The 18032-nt window shown below is 43.3% G+C and overlaps 1 protein-coding gene across 7 annotated transcripts in view; it reads left to right on the forward strand.

The window, feature by feature from the left end:
* ABAT (4-aminobutyrate aminotransferase) overlaps positions 1-18032 on the forward strand; it is a 50394-nt gene that overhangs the window by 21648 nt on the left and 10714 nt on the right. For all 7 annotated transcript variants that reach the window (XM_069029958.1, XM_069029960.1, XM_069029961.1 and 4 more), the window contains 5 exons: positions 267-395; positions 9595-9692; positions 10503-10532; positions 11114-11231; positions 15773-15822. In XM_069029958.1, the coding sequence (XP_068886059.1) occupies positions 326-395; positions 9595-9692; positions 10503-10532; positions 11114-11231; positions 15773-15822 (366 nt within the window). In that variant the 5' untranslated portion in view covers positions 267-325. The remainder of the gene's footprint in view (positions 1-266; positions 396-9594; positions 9693-10502; positions 10533-11113; positions 11232-15772; positions 15823-18032) is intronic.

An 18032-nucleotide genomic window follows, 5' to 3' on the forward strand; every position in this document is an offset into this window, starting at 1 on the left:
TTTACCCCCTGGCCCTGCAGAAGCTGGGACATACAGCTTTAGCCTAGAACTATTTTGCCTTAGTAAGACCAAGCCAAGAATCAGATATGGGGCTCAGTCCTGAGGCTGCTCTGAACATCAGCATTAATCCATCAAACCATGCTCTTGGTGTCTTTGGATGGAAATTAGTGAAAGGGGGAGTTGAAATGAGCAGCACAGTAATAGTGGCTGCATCTCTAGGGACATAAATAAGTGTTTGCTTTTTTTTTGCTTTTTTTTTTTTTCAGAACATCAACCAGAAAGAAACCTCTCAAGATTGAGTCTTTTTCAGTAAAGAAAAGATAAAATGGCATCAATGCTGCTTAGTCGACAGCTGACCTGTTGCCTGCAGCAAAACTCCAGACTGCTGGTATTTGGTGAGTATTTCCTTGTATTTTCCTGCTTTGTATTTGGTGAGTGTTAACTTTACATTGGTGGACAGAATTCCAGTTTGAACATCACTGGGGTTTGTCCCGTGCTGTTGAGTCTTTCAAAACTTGAGGAATATGATGTTCTGCATCTTAGATAATGATGCAGTTGTAGTCCAAAGTGTATCTGGTTGATTTTTTCTCATTCTGCAAACAAGAACATATAAAGTTAATAATTTGCCCTTTAAACATGCTTACTTGAAGTAAAGCTCTTCAGCCCTTGGAACTCTGCTTTACCCTCTGGCACTGCACAGTGCAGAGATGAGACAATCATCCATCAAAATGAGCTGGGCTTTCTCTGTGCTGTGTAGCACAACCTTGCACATCTCCTCTTGTGAAGAGGTTTTGTGTGACTGGCATGAAGAGGTGGCCCTCACTGGGGTTGTGTGTTTCTGCCTCAAATGAGCTCTAGTGTGAAATAAAACCCTGCCACACGGCACCAAATTGCTTTCTCCTAAGTGAATGGCAAGTTTTTCTTGGCTATGGCTTGCAATTTAGCTTGTGTATGTGTATATTAAACCTGCAGTCTCTCTGAAATAGATATAAAAATTAAATTCCCATTGGCTGTGTTGGACAAAATGGTGTGGAGTCTTAAGATCATCCATTCCATGTACTGTTACACTGAATACAGTATGGCTGAATGGCTTTTCTTGTGACTGAGTAAATCTTAGTGTTTCTCCTGTCCTTCCACCCTCCCTCTGCAATGCCACTGTGCTCTGGCACTGCCAGGATAAACCAAGCACCCCCTTCCATTTGCTCAGAAACTTAAACATCATTGATTTCCTTTTAAATAATACACTTTGGGGAGCAACTGACCTTTGACTAAAGAACACCGAGTCTGGTCTTATAACCATTAGAAAATATTAGGTCAGTGTTTCAGTGCAGGATGCGCTTCTATTTATGGGAGTGACGCACTGGTTATCCACCCTGGGCAGGAGCAGGGATCGTTTGGTCGATCGTGGGCAATGGAAAGTGCTTGCAGCAAGCAGGCCTCGTTAGCTCCTGGTCCTTTGAGCTAATCTGGCACCTCAGCACCACTTAATGCTCCCTGTCCCTCCCAGTGTCTTGCACAATTCCGTGCTGCTTCCCTAGCACAGAGGTGCAGAAGGGCAGTGGAGGGCAGATGCACAAACTCCTCTTCCTTTCTTGCTGTCAGTGAGGGAGTCTAGATCCTCCTAAGAAGGGAAAGCAGCTCTGGACTCCATTAATCCATCCTTGCTTCCAGAAAACTTCCAAGCCTACTAAAATACTGAAGCAAATAATAGAGGGTCTTGGTTGCAGGTTGTATAAGAGACCTGTGGCCTTTGGGTCTGAATGCTTTGTGTGAGTGAGCAGAGATCAGGAAAGATGGAGCAAGAGGAGAGCCCCTCACCAGAGGACCTGTGTCCTGTGGCACTGCTGGCTTGCAGAATAGGCAGGAGGCTCTGGTGGCTATTGCCAAAGCTGGAGCTTCAGGCCATTTTCCTGAGCCCCAGCTCAGGTTGCAGTGCTGCTGGGCTCTGTTGCTTTTAGGGAGGCGCTGAGGGTGATGTCCAGGAGCTCTCTGCTCCAGAGTGCTCGCCTCCAAGGTATTTCTGAGCACTCAAGTTCAGAGCTTTACAGACTAAAAAAGAGACTTGTACATTACTCCCACAGAAATCCTGCGGTGCCATTTGGGCTGATGCTTTGGGGGTTTTTTTTAGATAATGAAATTACAGGGTTTCCAAGGGGGGATGGAGGTGGAGAGGGGGGAATAGTTTGCCTCTTGGTAGGTCTTTGTGTCTGTAGGCTGTCATGTTTCAGTTGTATGTGCATTAAGCAAATCATCCTGTTCATCTTGAATCTACGATAAATTTATTTACACAGAGGCTTTTTCATCCTTGACTATTTCTCTAGTTGGAAAATTCTTGTTACCTAACCATTGCATACTGTTCTCATTACTCACACAATACTAACCCCTGGCAAGCAAACTAGAAAGGGAAAATGGAAATCATTTAAGTTGATCAAAATGCAAAAGCTAAGCAAAACACATGAAAGTAATATGCAACTTAAATCTTACCTGAAAATGTGAAGCCTGTAAGTACCATGCCTTCCTTGAAAATAAGCCCTTAATCAGAGATGCTTTTGTTTTCCTTCTCTGTTTGATCTGCTCAATAGTTTGCCCTCAAAGATAAAGTTCACTAGAACTGGAAGGGTGGCAGAATGGAGTTAGTAACTAACCTAATCTTTCTTTTACAAAGCCTCCTGCATTGTGCTGTCCATGGGTATCAGCCAGGCAGGGCCAGGAGAGGCGGCTGATGGTGGAGAAATGAGGATGTATCTTGATGTGACATCTTACCTGAATTGAGTTCTGTTGCTCCTGTCAGCCTGGTGTGCTGCAAGTTGATCACAACTGGTAGTGTTCATGTAAATGTTTATTCCCCTTGTGCCAGCTCTGGTTTTATCAGCTGGCCACTGCAGCAGGAAAGCTGTTCTGGCTCCATGCTTCGGAGGCAGATGAGGATGCAGTTGGTTGTTGGCTGGTAGGGCAGTACCACAGCTATGAGGACAGGCTGGCACTCCAGAGATGTAGTTCAGTTTCCTGCTGATTACCCAAAGGGGTTGAATTTGTCTTTGAATCCTGCACTGAAAGCATGGCAGAAGGTCAGGCTGCTGCCTGAAGGTAGCATCAGTTTGCATTAGTGCACGCCCATGCCCTTCTAGGATGCTGATCTGTTCTGCAGCTTCTGCAGCCTCCCCAGGCAATTTGCTTATTGCTGAACTGATCTTACCTTTAAAACTTTATTTCTAACATTTAGCCTAAGTTTCAAAACAGGAAAAAAATCAAATCCTTACTATTTGTCCTGCCCTCAAAGGACCTGGAGGCTGGAATATTTCTTTTTTCTTTGCCTTTTACGTATTTGATAACTACTGTCTCCCCCAAGACCTCATACTTTTCTCTCTGCTGGCCTAAATACTGTTTGAGTCTCTCCTTGTAGGTCCAGTTTTTCTCCTCCAGAGTCTGTGCCCTTCCACTGCAGTGCACTAAGTGGACTACACTTGTCAAGGCTGTACCTCACCTAACTCAGCCTGTTTCCTGTCTCTCTGCAGAGGATAATAATGTTTAGCACTCAGGTGGGCTGCTGTAAAGTCTGAGAGATGTTCATACTAGTTATTGACTTGTCCCCATCACAGTTACCACATAGAGGCTGGAAAGCCACGAGAATTTATTCTCAGTAACACTTTCATCTCCAGTATTGATCCTTGCTAAGACTTTTTACTTTTTTCACTTGGTTTGTACATTAAGAGCCTCCCTAAGGAAATCAGAGAGAGCAGCCTGGATTTGTGTGAGGGATGTGTGGCAGAAGCAGTGAACAATCCCCGTCTTGGGATTGTAAAGGTCAGCTTGAGGTCAGCTTCAACTGATGCCCTGGAAACTGGAGTGCAACCTCTCCTGCTGGACTGAGGAACATTTGCTTTTCTGTCTGATCAAACACTTTTACAAAAAGCTGGGATATATAAAAGCAATCATATAAAACCTGTTGTTGTAAGCAGGCTCTGGTACAGGGCAGAGTCCAAGCTGGGACTGCTGTTCTCAGTTCCTTGAGTGAATGTGATGCTCCTGTGTAGTTTTCTTGTTCCTTCTGTGCCACCAAGGGTGGCTGTAGCAATGCAGGCTCTTTTCTCACCTGGATGTTCCTTGTTCTTGTTCACCTCCAAAGGTGTCCTGATGAGCTCTGTAGCTGTTGAGCTGTTCAAAGAGGGAGGATGTTATGACTGGTTCAGATCACAAGAACTCCAAGACCAGTGGTTGGATGCTCATGTAACTCTGCTGAGGAGTTGATTTAGGATTGTGCTGGGATGAGGAAGGGGAACTTCTCTTGCTCTTTGTTACAGGAGTTTCCACTTCTTTATGGCCTATGTGGTATTAGTTTTTTTCTTCATCTTTGGAGAATCCAAAGTGTGTATGTGGGAGTGCTGAAGCACAGACAATCTCATGTGGAAGAGCTGCTGATCTTGCAGCATAAGCGCTCTGTAAATAGCAATCTCAGTTTTCACAGTGTTATGCAATAGTGATGTTCATTTCCCAAACATCTCTAGCTAGCCTGGCCTTTTGCCATTCCCTTTCAAGATCTGTTAGTAACAGATTCTACTTGTAACACCTAAAAGAGGACTCGGAGGAAATCACAGTCCTCCTACTTTTGGCTGTCAGGGCCTCTGTGCTCTAAAAATTCTGTCTGGAAGGTGGTTTGATCAACACTGTGGAGGGGAAGTTAAAGGCATCCAAGGGAAGTTGCCTGTCTGCACTTGCACAGGGCAGCAGTGCTGTGGCACATGGAATGTGCCTCCCTGGTGACTGCAGAGCTTTCCCTCTACACCCCTTCGCAGCAAGACACTTGTGTTTGAGAGATCTGGTTATGCCAGCATGCACTTTCATTCCTCTTCTTTTTCTTTTCCTTGGAATTGTTCCTTCTGTTAATTACACTCCAGTGCCTCCACTGGAGTTTCTCCCAGGTAATATCCAGTTGTACTCAGGAACTGTGTTAATGGGAGTGTTATTTTTGGTCAAACACAGGAGAGGTTGAAGCTTTTTCTAGCCCTGGCTTGATTGTACCTGTTATCAGAGATCAGCACTCAGCACAGACCTGCCAACAGTGGTGCTCTTTGTGACTACAAGCACCACCAAATTAGCAGGGTGCACTTATATTAATTATGTTGCTATAGCAATGTGGCACTTTGTTCAAATTGCTGACTGGGACTCCTGGTGAGTGATGGGGCCAGCGCAGGGAAGCAAAGTTGGGAAATGAGCTTTTCTGCCTGCTAGCAAGTGATGACATCCTGTTGGATGAAAAGGAAGGATGTGATAATTTGCTGATGTTATTCAAGTGTTCAGAAAGATGATGTGTGATGAGAGCTTTGGGAAGTCTGCAAGAAAAGTAGAATTTAACTTACTGTCCCCACCCTCTTTAAATAGGATGGGTAGAAAATTCTGTGCAAATTGTTCAGCCAATGTGCTCTCTGAAATTAGGTTCTTTAACCTATGCTTGTGTTTTGATGTTAGCCATGATGAAAAGAGACAGCTTGGTTTACCAAGGAAAAAAGGATGCTGTTCTTGGTCATGTTAGCTAAATGTGATTTAAGAGCTTTGGTAATGCTTCTTCAGAGAAGGACACTTGGTTGGAGCCCATTAGCTCCACACTCTTTTAAGGTGAGTGCTGAGGTTATGTCATTTGCTCCTCTTCTTAAGATAATATAACACAAGATCCCCTTTTTCTGTGGGAGTTTGTTCAGATGTCAGCAGAAAATCGAGGGATTACCTTTTATTACAAAGTTAGTGCTTTTAGTTCCGTGAAGGACCAGCCACCAGGGATTCTCAGTTCTTGAAAATACCTTGCTTGGTCAATGTGAGAATCTCAGTTTTTTACCTGTCCCATCTCTGCTGTCATTTTGGGAGGCAAAACCCCAGACCTGGCCTGCAAATGTCTAAAAATCCTAAATATCAAGTTGGAGTAGCCTGAATTATGTGGTATGTTCAGGGTTTCTATGGCAGGGTAAGTTGATATTAAAAAGTCAAACAGGAAAAATTTGGGCTGAGTTGTAAAGCTCATTGAGCACCTTCAAGACAGAAATGCCAGCTGAGCAGAGCCTGCTGCAGTTTCCCAGGGGATGAAGCACTACAGTGAGTGACCTGATTTATTTGCATTTACTTGCACCATCAGGAGGCTGTGGTACTGATGCTTGGGCTGGGGGGAAGCAAGGAAGACAGAGCACGGCCTGAAATCCTCCTCCAGGCTAAACAAAGCAGGTATTGATGCAGCCATCCATCACCATGTCCAAGTGCCTGGAAAAGCCTTTGCAGGAGAGCAGCCACGTCCCAGAGCTGTGCTGTGAGCAGGGCCACAGGCACTGGGGAGCAGGAGGCAGCACCAGTGTCCTGCTGTTCCTCGGGGCCTGGGGCACAAAGCAGTGCAGGGGATCCAGAGTGAGGGGTGCCAGAAAGCCAGTGAGTGCCCAGGCAGGGGGTGCCCAGGCTGCCTTTGGCAGGGCTCTGACATCCTCTGTGCCTTTTGAGAGCTGCCTGAGCTCCTGTTTGGCTTGCAGAGGAAGGGCAGTGGTGGGGATGGGAGGAAATGGGCTGTGTGAAGGGGAGCAGTGCTGGGGCCATACCCTGTGCTGGGAAAACTGCTGCCTTCAGCTGAGCTGGAGTTCTCAGCTGCTCCAAACTGCTGGGCTTCCTTGCCTTTGTCAGCACAAGCCTTTGGACAGGTCCCTGAACACCAAGGTAGCATTGGGCTGCAAAAGTCTTGGGCTGTGTGGCAGTAAGAGAGTTTGTGAGTGTGCTGGTCAGGTGCCCTTAGCCAAGGAGCTCCTTATGTGTGCGTGCTGTGGCTGGCACAGCCTGTGTGCCCCCAGCATCCCCTGTGTGTGCCCCCAGAGTCACACAGAGACAGAGCTCAGCACTGCCACTTTCACTGTCAGTACAATTTCTGATCAGAGTCCCAATTTACTTGAGTAAGAGTAGGGGAAGAAAAAAAGAGGTGTTAAAATGGGGGAAGCAGACAAACTGTGTTCTTTGTTTTTAAGACTTGGGTTGTTTTGTTTATTTTTAATCAACCCTGTGAACAAGTGTGCCTGTCTGATGAGTAGTGAAGTGGGCTGTTTGGCATAAATCTACTGACCTTGATAGAAACTGTGTGAGTTTATGCCAATCATTTATTATGCTCTCACAGGGAGAAGAGCTTCACTAAAACAAAGGATTCACTCCACTTTGGTTTTAGCTTTTACTACCAAAGACTTTGCTAGTATGTTGGAGTTTTGGGATCCTGGGAGGTGAACAGAGGGGATGGGTGGCACAAGGTCTCTGGCAGCAGGGCACCAGGCAGGGTGGGGAGGAGGAGGGTAAGGACAGTGCATGCAGGTTTGCAGGTTATAGCTCACCTGTCTTAAACCTGCAGCTGTGCCAAACGATTCCGAGTCTGATGCTGGGTTTCCATATCTTTCCTGTTAGTGCTGATTCCCAAAATGTCCTGTGCATTCTGTGCCTCATGGTGCTTTCCCCTTTGTCATATGAAATAGCACCCAGAGCCTGGGGGGAGGGAGAGAAGGGGACACAGGAGAAGCAGAAATGTTTGCAGCTGGTTTGGTGGTATCTCCATTGGGTAAGTAGTGGGTGCACAAAAGGGTAAGTTTGGTCTCTTCCCCTTTCAGACTTGAGCATGTGTCTACTAAACGTGCAGCCTTATTGCCTATGAATTGTGCAGGTTTGATCTTTTATATGCAGTAGCTTTTTTTCCCTCAGTGGAGCAGTTGCCATGCAGTCTCCAATTTACATGAATGCTAAACAGAATGACACAAAAATGGTGTTGCTGTAACGAAACCTATTAATAGCTTTGCGGAGAGGCACTGACGCATCTGAATTAAAGCTGGGGAGAATCATCATCTTTGCAGACTAAGTTTTCCCAAGATGAGCAGTGACTTTAAGTGCTCAGAGATGCTTTCAAAGGGCGGTGATTTTCCAGATAGTTTCTTGAGAGCAGGCTTGCTTGAGACATCCCAGTTTGGGCTGACACAAGCTGAGGCAAATGTCTCAAGTCCCTGTCGGAAATTTGGGCTGAATGGCTGTGCTCGGAGCACTGCCAAGCAGTATCACAGGATACCTGCTGTTTTCCTTGATAAATATTTGGTTTATTTAACAACTGTTACTTCCAAACACAAAACATTTTCAGTACATTGCTGAAACAGAGCTCTGGCAGTGAGAGGTGGTTATGGATGGAAGTGCAGAGGGGCTGGTGCTGCCAGTGTTTCTGGTGGCAGTGCTGCACCCCAGGGATTTCCATGTGTTTGAGTGTTGGCCTGCCTTCCCAGGCATCTCCCTTCCTGCACCTCTGCCAAACTGGGGTGCATTTTATCGATTTAGCACCTAGCAGCACTGCCCTGGCTCAGCAGGGTGTGGTGAGTGGTACTTTCAGACCCTGTTGCTCTGAGTGCCCCAGGCAGAAGCTGGTGTTGCCTGACTTCCCATGCTGAGCCCAGCTCTGAGCTGCAGCTGGCAACAAGGACAGCTATGGACCTTCATTCTGGGCCATCAAATTGCACCAGCTTAAAAATGTCTGTCACGGATGTAAAAAAAGTTACTCCCTCTTCTTTCAAGTCCAAGTGTGATACCCCCAAGTTAAGAGTATTAAGATCCGTTTGTTGTTGATACTGTGCTGGGTAGAGGCTTGCAGATGCTCCATGACAAACATGTAATTGCCAAGAATGTTGGTTTAGTTCAACATGTAACCAGAGCGTGCAGAGCAAGCTCATAGTCTCTTGCTGGTCAGCTTGGTAGAGCTTTGGAGTCTGTACTTCCTTTTTTGCAAATGTACAATCCCCATATTATCCCATAATCCCCTGAAGGGACTATGTACATATTTGTAATATATGCTTACCAGAACTGTCTCTGTCATACGAAGTTTGCCTAAACCCTGTGTTTTGAAACAAGTTATTTCAGAAGGGGAAGCAGAGCCTGTTATTGGTGAAGCACAGGAGATTTTTGCCTTTTTGTTTTCATTAAGCTCTCAAGTTTATTATGATTCCCTACACAGGTGGATAAAAACCAGCAAGATCAGAGGGAAAAGTGGCACTGATTGGGACTCAGATTTCAGAGCTGCACTGCAGGATGCTGGTTTCATGTGAGCCAAGGCCATCTACCTTTCTGAGACAAACCTTTCCCAAAGAGTGTTCTTTGAGCTATTGAAAAACATCATACTGGATTTTTCCTGTGAACTCCATTAGGCTTTTTGGTTATTACTGGTAGTCAACTAAACCATCTCAGTGTAGGAGTGGGGAATTTGTGGCAAAGGCTTGCACAGGCTGTAATGAACAGACTCAACAAGAGAGATGGAAACAGATGTGCTCTCAATCCTCTTGTGCTTTACAGTAGGATTTCCCTCTGTTTCTCTAGGGTTGCCTTGTCATTTCCCTCTTTTTTTTTTTTTTTTTTTTTTTTTTAAGCCACCTCACTGGTATTAGTTTTATTTTAAGATTGGTCAAAGATGAGCTATAACAAACAAAGATCTTCACTTCAGACAGTTCAATGTAATCAGTCTCACCTGTCAAGTGTTCTCAGTCAGGCAGTATGGATGTATCTTCTGAGAGTAGAGCACAGAAAATATGGTCTGTACTCAGGTTTTCATATTTCTTACAGGACACAGGTATATCAGTCAGGCTGCAGCTAAAATTGATGTGGATTTTGATTATGATGGACCTCTGATGAAGACAGAAGTTCCTGGACCACGATCCAGAGTAAGTTTCCAAAGTATAGTAACTTGGGGTTTTTTTATCTTTAGCTGTGTCTAACTTGCTAGAAAACAGATTTCATTTCAGAACTTAAATCTGGTATGAATAAACATGATTCCATAAGTCTATGCTCGCTTTTATCAGGACGCTGAGAATAAAAAGCTCGTGAATGAAATGCCCGTCTCTGAGAGGCAGATTTGAATCTCAACTGCCAAGTTCCTGAATGGAATAATTCAAGGCAAAAGAGCATCATTTTAATCTGACAAGGCTTGGTCACTTGTGCTCCAGCTGAAATAGAAACTTTTTATGATGTGAAATAGTGCTTTGGTTTTGAAATGGAACAAGAGTTTCAATTTACTGGACATTGTTTTACTCTGGCACAGTCAGCATTTGTGCATGTGGTGGGTTTTTGGTTTTTGTGAGGTTTTTTGTTGTTTTCAATAAAAAGGAGCTGTCTTTCTAGAACCAATGTACCTGTAGCCCTTCTGTGTGACTCTGGCTTCTCTTATTTTCTGATTTTTCTCTTGTTTTCTCAGTTCAGTTGGTCAATATAGAAGAGGCAGCTTTCCCTTTTTGGAGATTTACAGTTAAACTGTGTTTGCAGCCCGTTTAGCTCTGCATGCCACAGGTCATAGTTTTGACTGTAATATTTGCAAGATGCACCATGAAAGTTCCTGTGGCAGGTAGAGTTGCCTGGTAAGCACACAGGACTACAAAGTTTGTATATGATTTATGGGATCAAAAAAAAGAAACATACATTCTCCATCAGTATTTGCTAATTACACACCTGAGACTCTGACATTTGTTTTTCTGCAGGAATTAATGAAGAAGCTGAATGGCATTCAGGTAATTTGTCAAGTTTTCTGTGTTTTGGGGGTTATTAATACTTTGATTTCAGAAATTGTTTTAAAATCCTGGTTTGTATGTTTGCGCCACAGAGAAAGGTGAAACACTGACTCTGGGATTCCACACTGAGTACATTATGTGTGGTTTATGTGTGCATTTGAATAAAATTTTTTGTAATATATTTTTAATACTGCAGGATCATTTTGCTAGCATCAGGGGTTTTTTCTTTCAAGGTATGTGTTTAAACTTGTGTGTTTAAAGAAGAACCTTGGAGTTGTTACAGAGTGGCCAGTAAAAACAAGGTATGTTAGGGCTTGAGTTTAAAAGTATGTCAGCCTAAGTACATACTGCCTTCCTAAGATGAGCAATTTCTCCAAATCTGTGCTTCATTTCTGTAGAAAAAGGAAAGACTTGCCCTTTTAACAGTCACTATAAAAATAGCTTTACAGTTAATTCCCATGCAGTGAATATAATGTCTTTTCATCCTAGCTTGATATTTTTATCAGATTTTGCTGTATAACCATTAGTTGCACCTTCCTACATACTGCCACTTTTTAAAGCACTGTTTTTCTTCCTTGAAGAATGCAGAAGCTGTGCACTTCTTCTGCAATTATGAAGAGAGCCGAGGGAACTACCTCGTAGATGTAGATGGCAATCGTATGTTGGATCTCTACTCCCAGATTTCTTCCATCCCAATAGGTAGGAGGTGGTTGTACCAAAATGTCTTTGCTTTGTCCTCAACCTGTCATTTTCTTATCTCAGGCACTACCAGGGAAGTTGGTAGATTAATTTAAAAAAGCAGAGGTGACATAATGAACATCTTGTTGTGATCAAGGACAGCTCACTGCTGTGTATTGTTTAGTGGGGGATTTGGATAGCTGAAGAAACTACAAATTCAATATCTAAAGCTCACTTAAAATGTGTTGGTGCCTGGAAGAAGCTCTGGTATTAATCTCAGTTTGAATTTGCAAGTTCCACAATTCAGGTTGTCTTTGTTGGCTTGGATTTGTGACTTTGTGATTCTGTAACAGTATGTTACTGTTTTAAACATTAACAAGCATAGCATAGACAATTTAACGTGAAATTATAGGCTTTAGTTAACATTTCTATCTCAAAATAAGTGGGGAAAAAAAAAAGGAGTGAGCCGTGTGGACTGCAGCAGGATGAAACAAGCCCCAGCAATGAACTGTGGCACTGACTGAAGCGAAGGTGGCAGCTCATTCATTGTCTGAGGGAGCAAGACACGGGGCCTGGCAAGTGCTTGGGAAAGTCAGCTGATTGCTTTGTGAAGCCTTTCAAGCAGAAGCAAGGCAGAAATGTGAGCCCCAACTGCAAGGCATACAGGTTTCAGTAGGAGTTCAGTCCAGTTTCAGTTCAGTTTGTTCGCTCCATGGTTCCTCTCAGCTGATTAAAAATGCACTTCTGCAGAAGCAAACAGAGCAGAAGTGCTGGGGTAATTTAAAAGATGGATCTTGTGCTATGTATAGAAACTGTGATGACTCAAAATCATCCCTACAGGCCTCCTTGCCTGGGAACCAGAATTTGATGATGTTCAGGTTGCTACCAAATTTTTGGCATCTGAGACCTTGTGACTGCAATGGGTGTTCACATATCCCAGTCTTCTTTGCAGACAATGTTTTTGCTGTCCTGTAGCACTCAAATCAGTGTAATCAGTCCAGAACCCTGCAATGTTTGTAGCTTTATTTCTCCAACATGAGTTCTCACTACTTTGTATCTTTCAGGCTGCACTGAGATAACTTGGCTACTGCTCACATGGAAATAGGGATGAGATAGAGGAGCACAATGTTTGTATGCCAATGAGCTTGGATTTTAGGTTTCTAGGAAAGGAGATGTGTTTAGTGTTCATGACTTCCCATTCTTCACACGAGAAATTCTGATTTGGAGAAACAAGTCTCAGTCATGTAGTCAAATGCACACTCCAAAGTGTGAAAGTCAGTGCATACTCCAAAAGAATGAAATTCACATTGTACAGACAGGGCACTGAGGCCTTCTGACCTTCTGGTGCTTGATGGTGCAAGCATAGCTCTTTTAATATAGCTTTGTGCATAAAATATTAAAGTATTATGGAGGAAACATTGTTGAAATGGGCAGGAGCTCTGCAGTTTACTTCCTCTGGTTGACTGAAACTGGTGACAGACAGACAAGACTCCAGTGCTGTGACCCTCCTGAGCCGTGTAGTTCCTCCTTCACATGTGGCAATGCCTTCTGAGGACAAGCTGGGTTTTCATCCTAGGCAACATGTTCCTCAGTCCCAAAGGAACTACAGTGCAGTGCTTCATACAGCTTCTCAGATAATGGCTCTGGGATGTACAGCAACAAAGAGTAAATGGAAATTTAATACTTACAGGCTGACCCAAGTCTAACACACAACATTAATTTATATGTTTCAGTTGTACTGAATGACAAGACTATCTGAAGCTGCCCAGGTTACTAATAATGTCCCTCTTGGTGACAGAGGTAGGGCCTGGACTGGGAGAGCAAAACAAGATCACAAGGTGCTTGTTAGTCATCTGTGCTTATCTCTCTGCAAGTAAATCCAATAAAACCTTTCATGAATCTGTCAGGACTCCCCAAGATTTAATAATGATCTGTTACAGTAGAATATATTTATCAGCAGAGGATGAGAGGTAATAAGTGTCTGTGTGGAGAGATAAGAAACAAGTATAAAAAACCTCTAGGCAAAGATGCTCTGGGCTGTTCCTTGCTGAAAAACAAAAATTAAAATAGCTTTTTACCACACTTTTGTGGGCAGTTGTAGCACAGCATAGTCCTTTCATCCTGCATCTATTCTGTCTAATAGAGTTAGAAACCCCATGGAGCCAGATGCAAGAGGGATGCTATTGACGTGTTTGCCAGCAAACATCCTGGAATAACAAATGAAACAATGTGTTTTTCAGTGCTGGGAAGGTCTGTTTTGTTTGGGGAGATGCAGAGAGGTGTAGTTTGATATTATTGACAGCAGCCTGCTGCTCAGTTCAAATGATTCTTTGGGCTTTCTCCATCTCATTATTTTAGCAGGTTCTAGTTGTTTTTCCTTTTGCAGACAGGCACATTCATGAGCCTGGAGGACATACACGTTCCTGTCACAGTGATCCAGACACACAGCAAGAGTGATGGATCAGGTGCCCCTCCCTTGGAGCCAGCTCAGTCACCTCTGGGAGTGGATTTGTAACACTGCAAACCCTTGTGCTGGTCATGGCACTGGAACGAGTCAGTGCCTGTTTGCCATCCCAGCCTGGAGCTGTTTGACTTGTCTACCACAGTTACACAAGGGCTATTCAAGCATTTAGTTCTTCCTGGTGTTAGTTCCTGACTGAACCCACATGCCAGCTCAGCTTGTGTCACACACAGCCTGACTCTTGCACAGCAGTTGGGCTTTGAGGATCCTCTCTTCCTTCACTGGGGCCTGTCTGAGGAGGTACAAGGATGAGGGAGTGTTAGGAGGAAGACCAGGCCACTTGGCCTGAAGTGAAGAGATTGGGAGAGAGATTCTATGGGGGAGGAATATTCTGTGGGGGTACAAAAGGGTAAATGGGGGCTAATAGAAGTTTGTGTTGCATAAGAGAAGATACAAAGATACTCACATATGGTAACGCCAGCAACAGGATTACAAGTTCTTACAATCAATACCAGAGTTGATCCTTGAGCTTCCTAAACAACAGTAGCTGTTTATAACAAAGTTCTGTGTGCTTTGGAGATTTCTAAAACACTTGATTTGCTCTCAAAGGGGGTCTCAGTGGCAGCCACAGGTGCAGTTCTCAAGGACACAGCTCTCAGTGTGTCATTCCCTCTAGTTGAACAACAGCTATTCCCATGACAGCAGATGCCATGCAGATTTAGCTGTTCTGTGTCCCAAATAGCCACTATTATTATCTTCATAATAACTTTAACAGATTTATCAGCATGACATGCCGCTAAAACAATATGGATATTCTCTTGTTTTCAGCTAAAATATTCAAAACTGAGCTTATAATTGATTTGTTAACACAGTAGCCTAATGCTTCATTGCTCAAAAAGGATAATCAGGGTTGTTGTCATTCCACTGGAATGGGGATTCAGAAGCACAATAAGCGTTTGTAACAAAATTAGCGTGGTCTGACTTCTTGAGCAATAGGGAAAATGAGGTTTCCAACTGTTTCTACAAGGAAATTTAAAAGATGATGTTAATCTCTGGCGTTGGCATTTCATACATTAGAGATCAAGCTTAAAATGAAATTTCTGGCCTCCTTTGAAGATTTTTTTTTTTACAGCAGATAAATTGGTTTTGCCTGTAAGCAAGCAAGTTGTCTTGTAGAATGTCAATGGGTGTAAATTAAGCACCTTCATTGTGTTAAAACTGAAGCTTAGTTTCTTAGTAAAAAGGACAAATTGTTGCAAACAAAAGTTTGTCAAAGTAAGGAAATGGGAAGGAAAAAACAAAAAAGCTGGTTATGAGAGAAAGTGAAAAGTGCAGAACCTCCTTCTTTAGCAGGAGACAGCAATTTATCAAACAGGTTTTTTTATGGTGATGCAGGACTGAGATATGTAAATCTGTGTCTGAGAAGAGAAGATTCCCAGCCAGGTGTCTCGGAATACGTAATGGGCTGTGGCAGGGCAGGGATTCAGGTGCTCCTTAGCCCATGGGTTTTGAGTGCATGGCTGGCTGTGCAGTCAGCCTCTTCCTTCTGGTAGGACTGAGATGATTGTGCAAGAATCTGCATGTGAGGGGTGAAATCTGTATCCCGAGCCTGCAGTGACTGTGAGTGTGTTTTTGTGGGAAAGGCTGGATAACAGTGAGGCTGGGGCATGCACACCCCAAAGTTGGGTTCAGCAGCGCCTGCCACAGGGTGTGTGTGCTCAGAGAGCACTGCAGAGCAGAGTGGTGACAAGTGCCATCCAGCTGCCACAGGTGTCAAGGAGTGCTGTCAAGCCATGGGCACAATGCTGCTGGAGACTTCTCTGTGCTGGGTGTGCCACGTGAGCTTGGTGCACACACAGTGACAGCTCCGAACAGCAGCGCTGTGCTGGACAGCCTGCCCTGCACCCAGACAGGCTGTGAGGGACAAAGAGCCCAGAGGTTTGTCCTGCTTCAAAAGAAGTCCCCTTATTAGTTAAAAGTATACAAGTTACACAGAAACAGTCAAGCATTAAGTTATGGTTATTCTCTAGGTTATGCTTTGCATCACTTTATTGAAACCAGATAGAAAGGACTGTTTTCTTTCTTTGTTCCTTTTAATTAGGTTACAGCCATCCCTCTCTGATAAAGCTTTTGCAGCAGCCACAGAACCTGGTAAGTTAATTAGAACATTAAGCACATGAAGGAGTTGTCTCCCTCCTTGTTGTGGGCCTTCTCTTTTTTTCTTACACTGATAGTGAATGCTAATGATTCAATTTCATGTATGATAGGATCTGATTGCTTTACTTCTCACTAGATGAAAAGAGCTTTGTAGTGTTTAAGAAGACACCAAAGCCTCTGGGATGTTTTACAAAAAGCAAACATTTGGGTGATGCAAGCACTTGATATGTTTGCAGCCACATTTAAATCATAGTTCAAACTTAGTGTCTCCAATTAACCATTTTAGTAATGTTGTCTGAGTGGAGATTTTTTGAGCCTGAAAGCAAGCACAAGATCTTGAGAGAGAATACAGTATCTTGGACATGGTGCCCTACATCTGGAATGCTGTGGGAAGTTTAGGGTTTTTTCAAAGCTGGGGATGGTGACTGATTCCCGTCTCCTAAGTGCATTCCAGCAGAGCAAAGAAATGCAGACATTTGAGCTCCCTGAGCTGATTTCCTTTATGGAATATTCATGTCTTCAGGATGAGAAATACTGCCCTTCCCAGAACTAAAATACTTCAAACCAACAAAAAAAAAAAAAAAAAAAAAACAAAAACACACAAACAAAAAAAAAAAACATCAAAAACATCAAAAAAAACCCAGCAACATACCAGGACCAGAAATGCTGAAGTTATCAAAGGCACATCTGGATATTTTGGAAGGTCTAATATTTATGAATACTTATATTAATTCATAAAGATGATTTCTGAGAATAATATTTTCATTATAATGCAGCAGCAGGCAAAGTCAGGTTTATAAAACCAAGAAAACAAAAAAGAATAAACAAACAAAAATCCCAAAACCAATAAAAACTCAAAAAGCCCTGTTGCTGTTGGCAGTTGCTGATTTGCCCACTGGGCACGGGCAGGTAACAAAGGGGTTGGTGTTTCCCAGGAGGGACTTTTTATTTGGTTTGTCTGTAATTCTCCACAGCTGTAAACACAGAATGTGCATCTGTTTATTTGAGTCCACAGCAGCTTGATGTCAATGTTCTGTTTTTCTCAGTTCTGGGTGTCTCATTATCTACCAAAGAAAAATACACTTTTCTGCTTAATGGCAAATGTTGTCAATTGACTGTGACAACCCATAATCAAATTCACAATAAATTTATGTCTTCTCTCTTTAACTTGATACGAAAATTTACTTCTGAACTGTGATAAAAAGTCAAGTAAGATTTCTCATAGCTACGAAACAAAAATGTGGTGTTAACCTGTCAGTAACATCCTTGCTTAGGTTTTCCTTGAAGCTCGAATCTGTTGAAATAGTGTTTTGGAAGTAAGACACTTGAACAATTTACAAAGCTCTAGCTCATCCAGTGTTCTATCTTGTGTGATACTTGGTATTCCCTAAGAATCCTGATGAAAAGTCCTTACAGGTACAGTGTGACCACTTACACCTCTTGCTGTGCCTCACACTTCTTGGAATGAATGAGGACTTGTGTTGAGGAGAAAGACTGAAGGATGCTGATAAATGTGCAAGCTTGAGCTGCACTGAAAATATGAGTGTTTTGGGGAGGCTGTCTGTCCCCTCTGGAGACCCACTGAGACTTAAATTATTGAAGCTCAGCCTTTAATTTCAGCCATTATTGTTCAACAAGAAAAACAACAAACAAAAGAAAAGGGCAAATATGCTTGGTAGTTGGCAAATTTATTGAGCTTGTCCTTCTCTGAGAAAATTTAATTTAAAATAAAGAGTAGCACGGTAGGAATCAAATAAGATTACCCACAAAGACTAAGAGCAGCAATGAATTAATTTTAATCCATGACACAATTTAAATTAATTGCATAAATGTGACAGTCATCTCCATTAGTGGACCAGGGAGGCTGAGGGGCTTTTTCCAGAGCTGCTCCTTAGAAACCCCTCTGTGGGCAACAGAAACCCCTGTGTGGGCTGTTCACTGACACCAGAAGTACCTTTCCCAAAGGTGTGAATCCTCGTGTGGCCAGTTCCCAGTGCCAGTGAAGGGACCTCAGGTGGTGTCTTGGCCAACCTCCTGCTCCAAGAAGGGCAGCTGTGAGATGAGACCAGGGTGCTCAGGGCTTTATCTGGGACCTAGGAAACCTCCAAGAAGAGCAGCCTGTTTCACTGCTTCACTGTTCTCTTGCAGAAAAACCTTTTCCCTTTACCCAAATCAGTACTTCTCATGCTTTGATTTACACTCAT

The sequence above is a fragment of the Aphelocoma coerulescens genome, chromosome 14 (assembly GCF_041296385.1).
Source record: "Aphelocoma coerulescens isolate FSJ_1873_10779 chromosome 14, UR_Acoe_1.0, whole genome shotgun sequence".
In the NCBI taxonomy this organism is placed as follows: domain Eukaryota; kingdom Metazoa; phylum Chordata; class Aves; order Passeriformes; family Corvidae; genus Aphelocoma; species Aphelocoma coerulescens.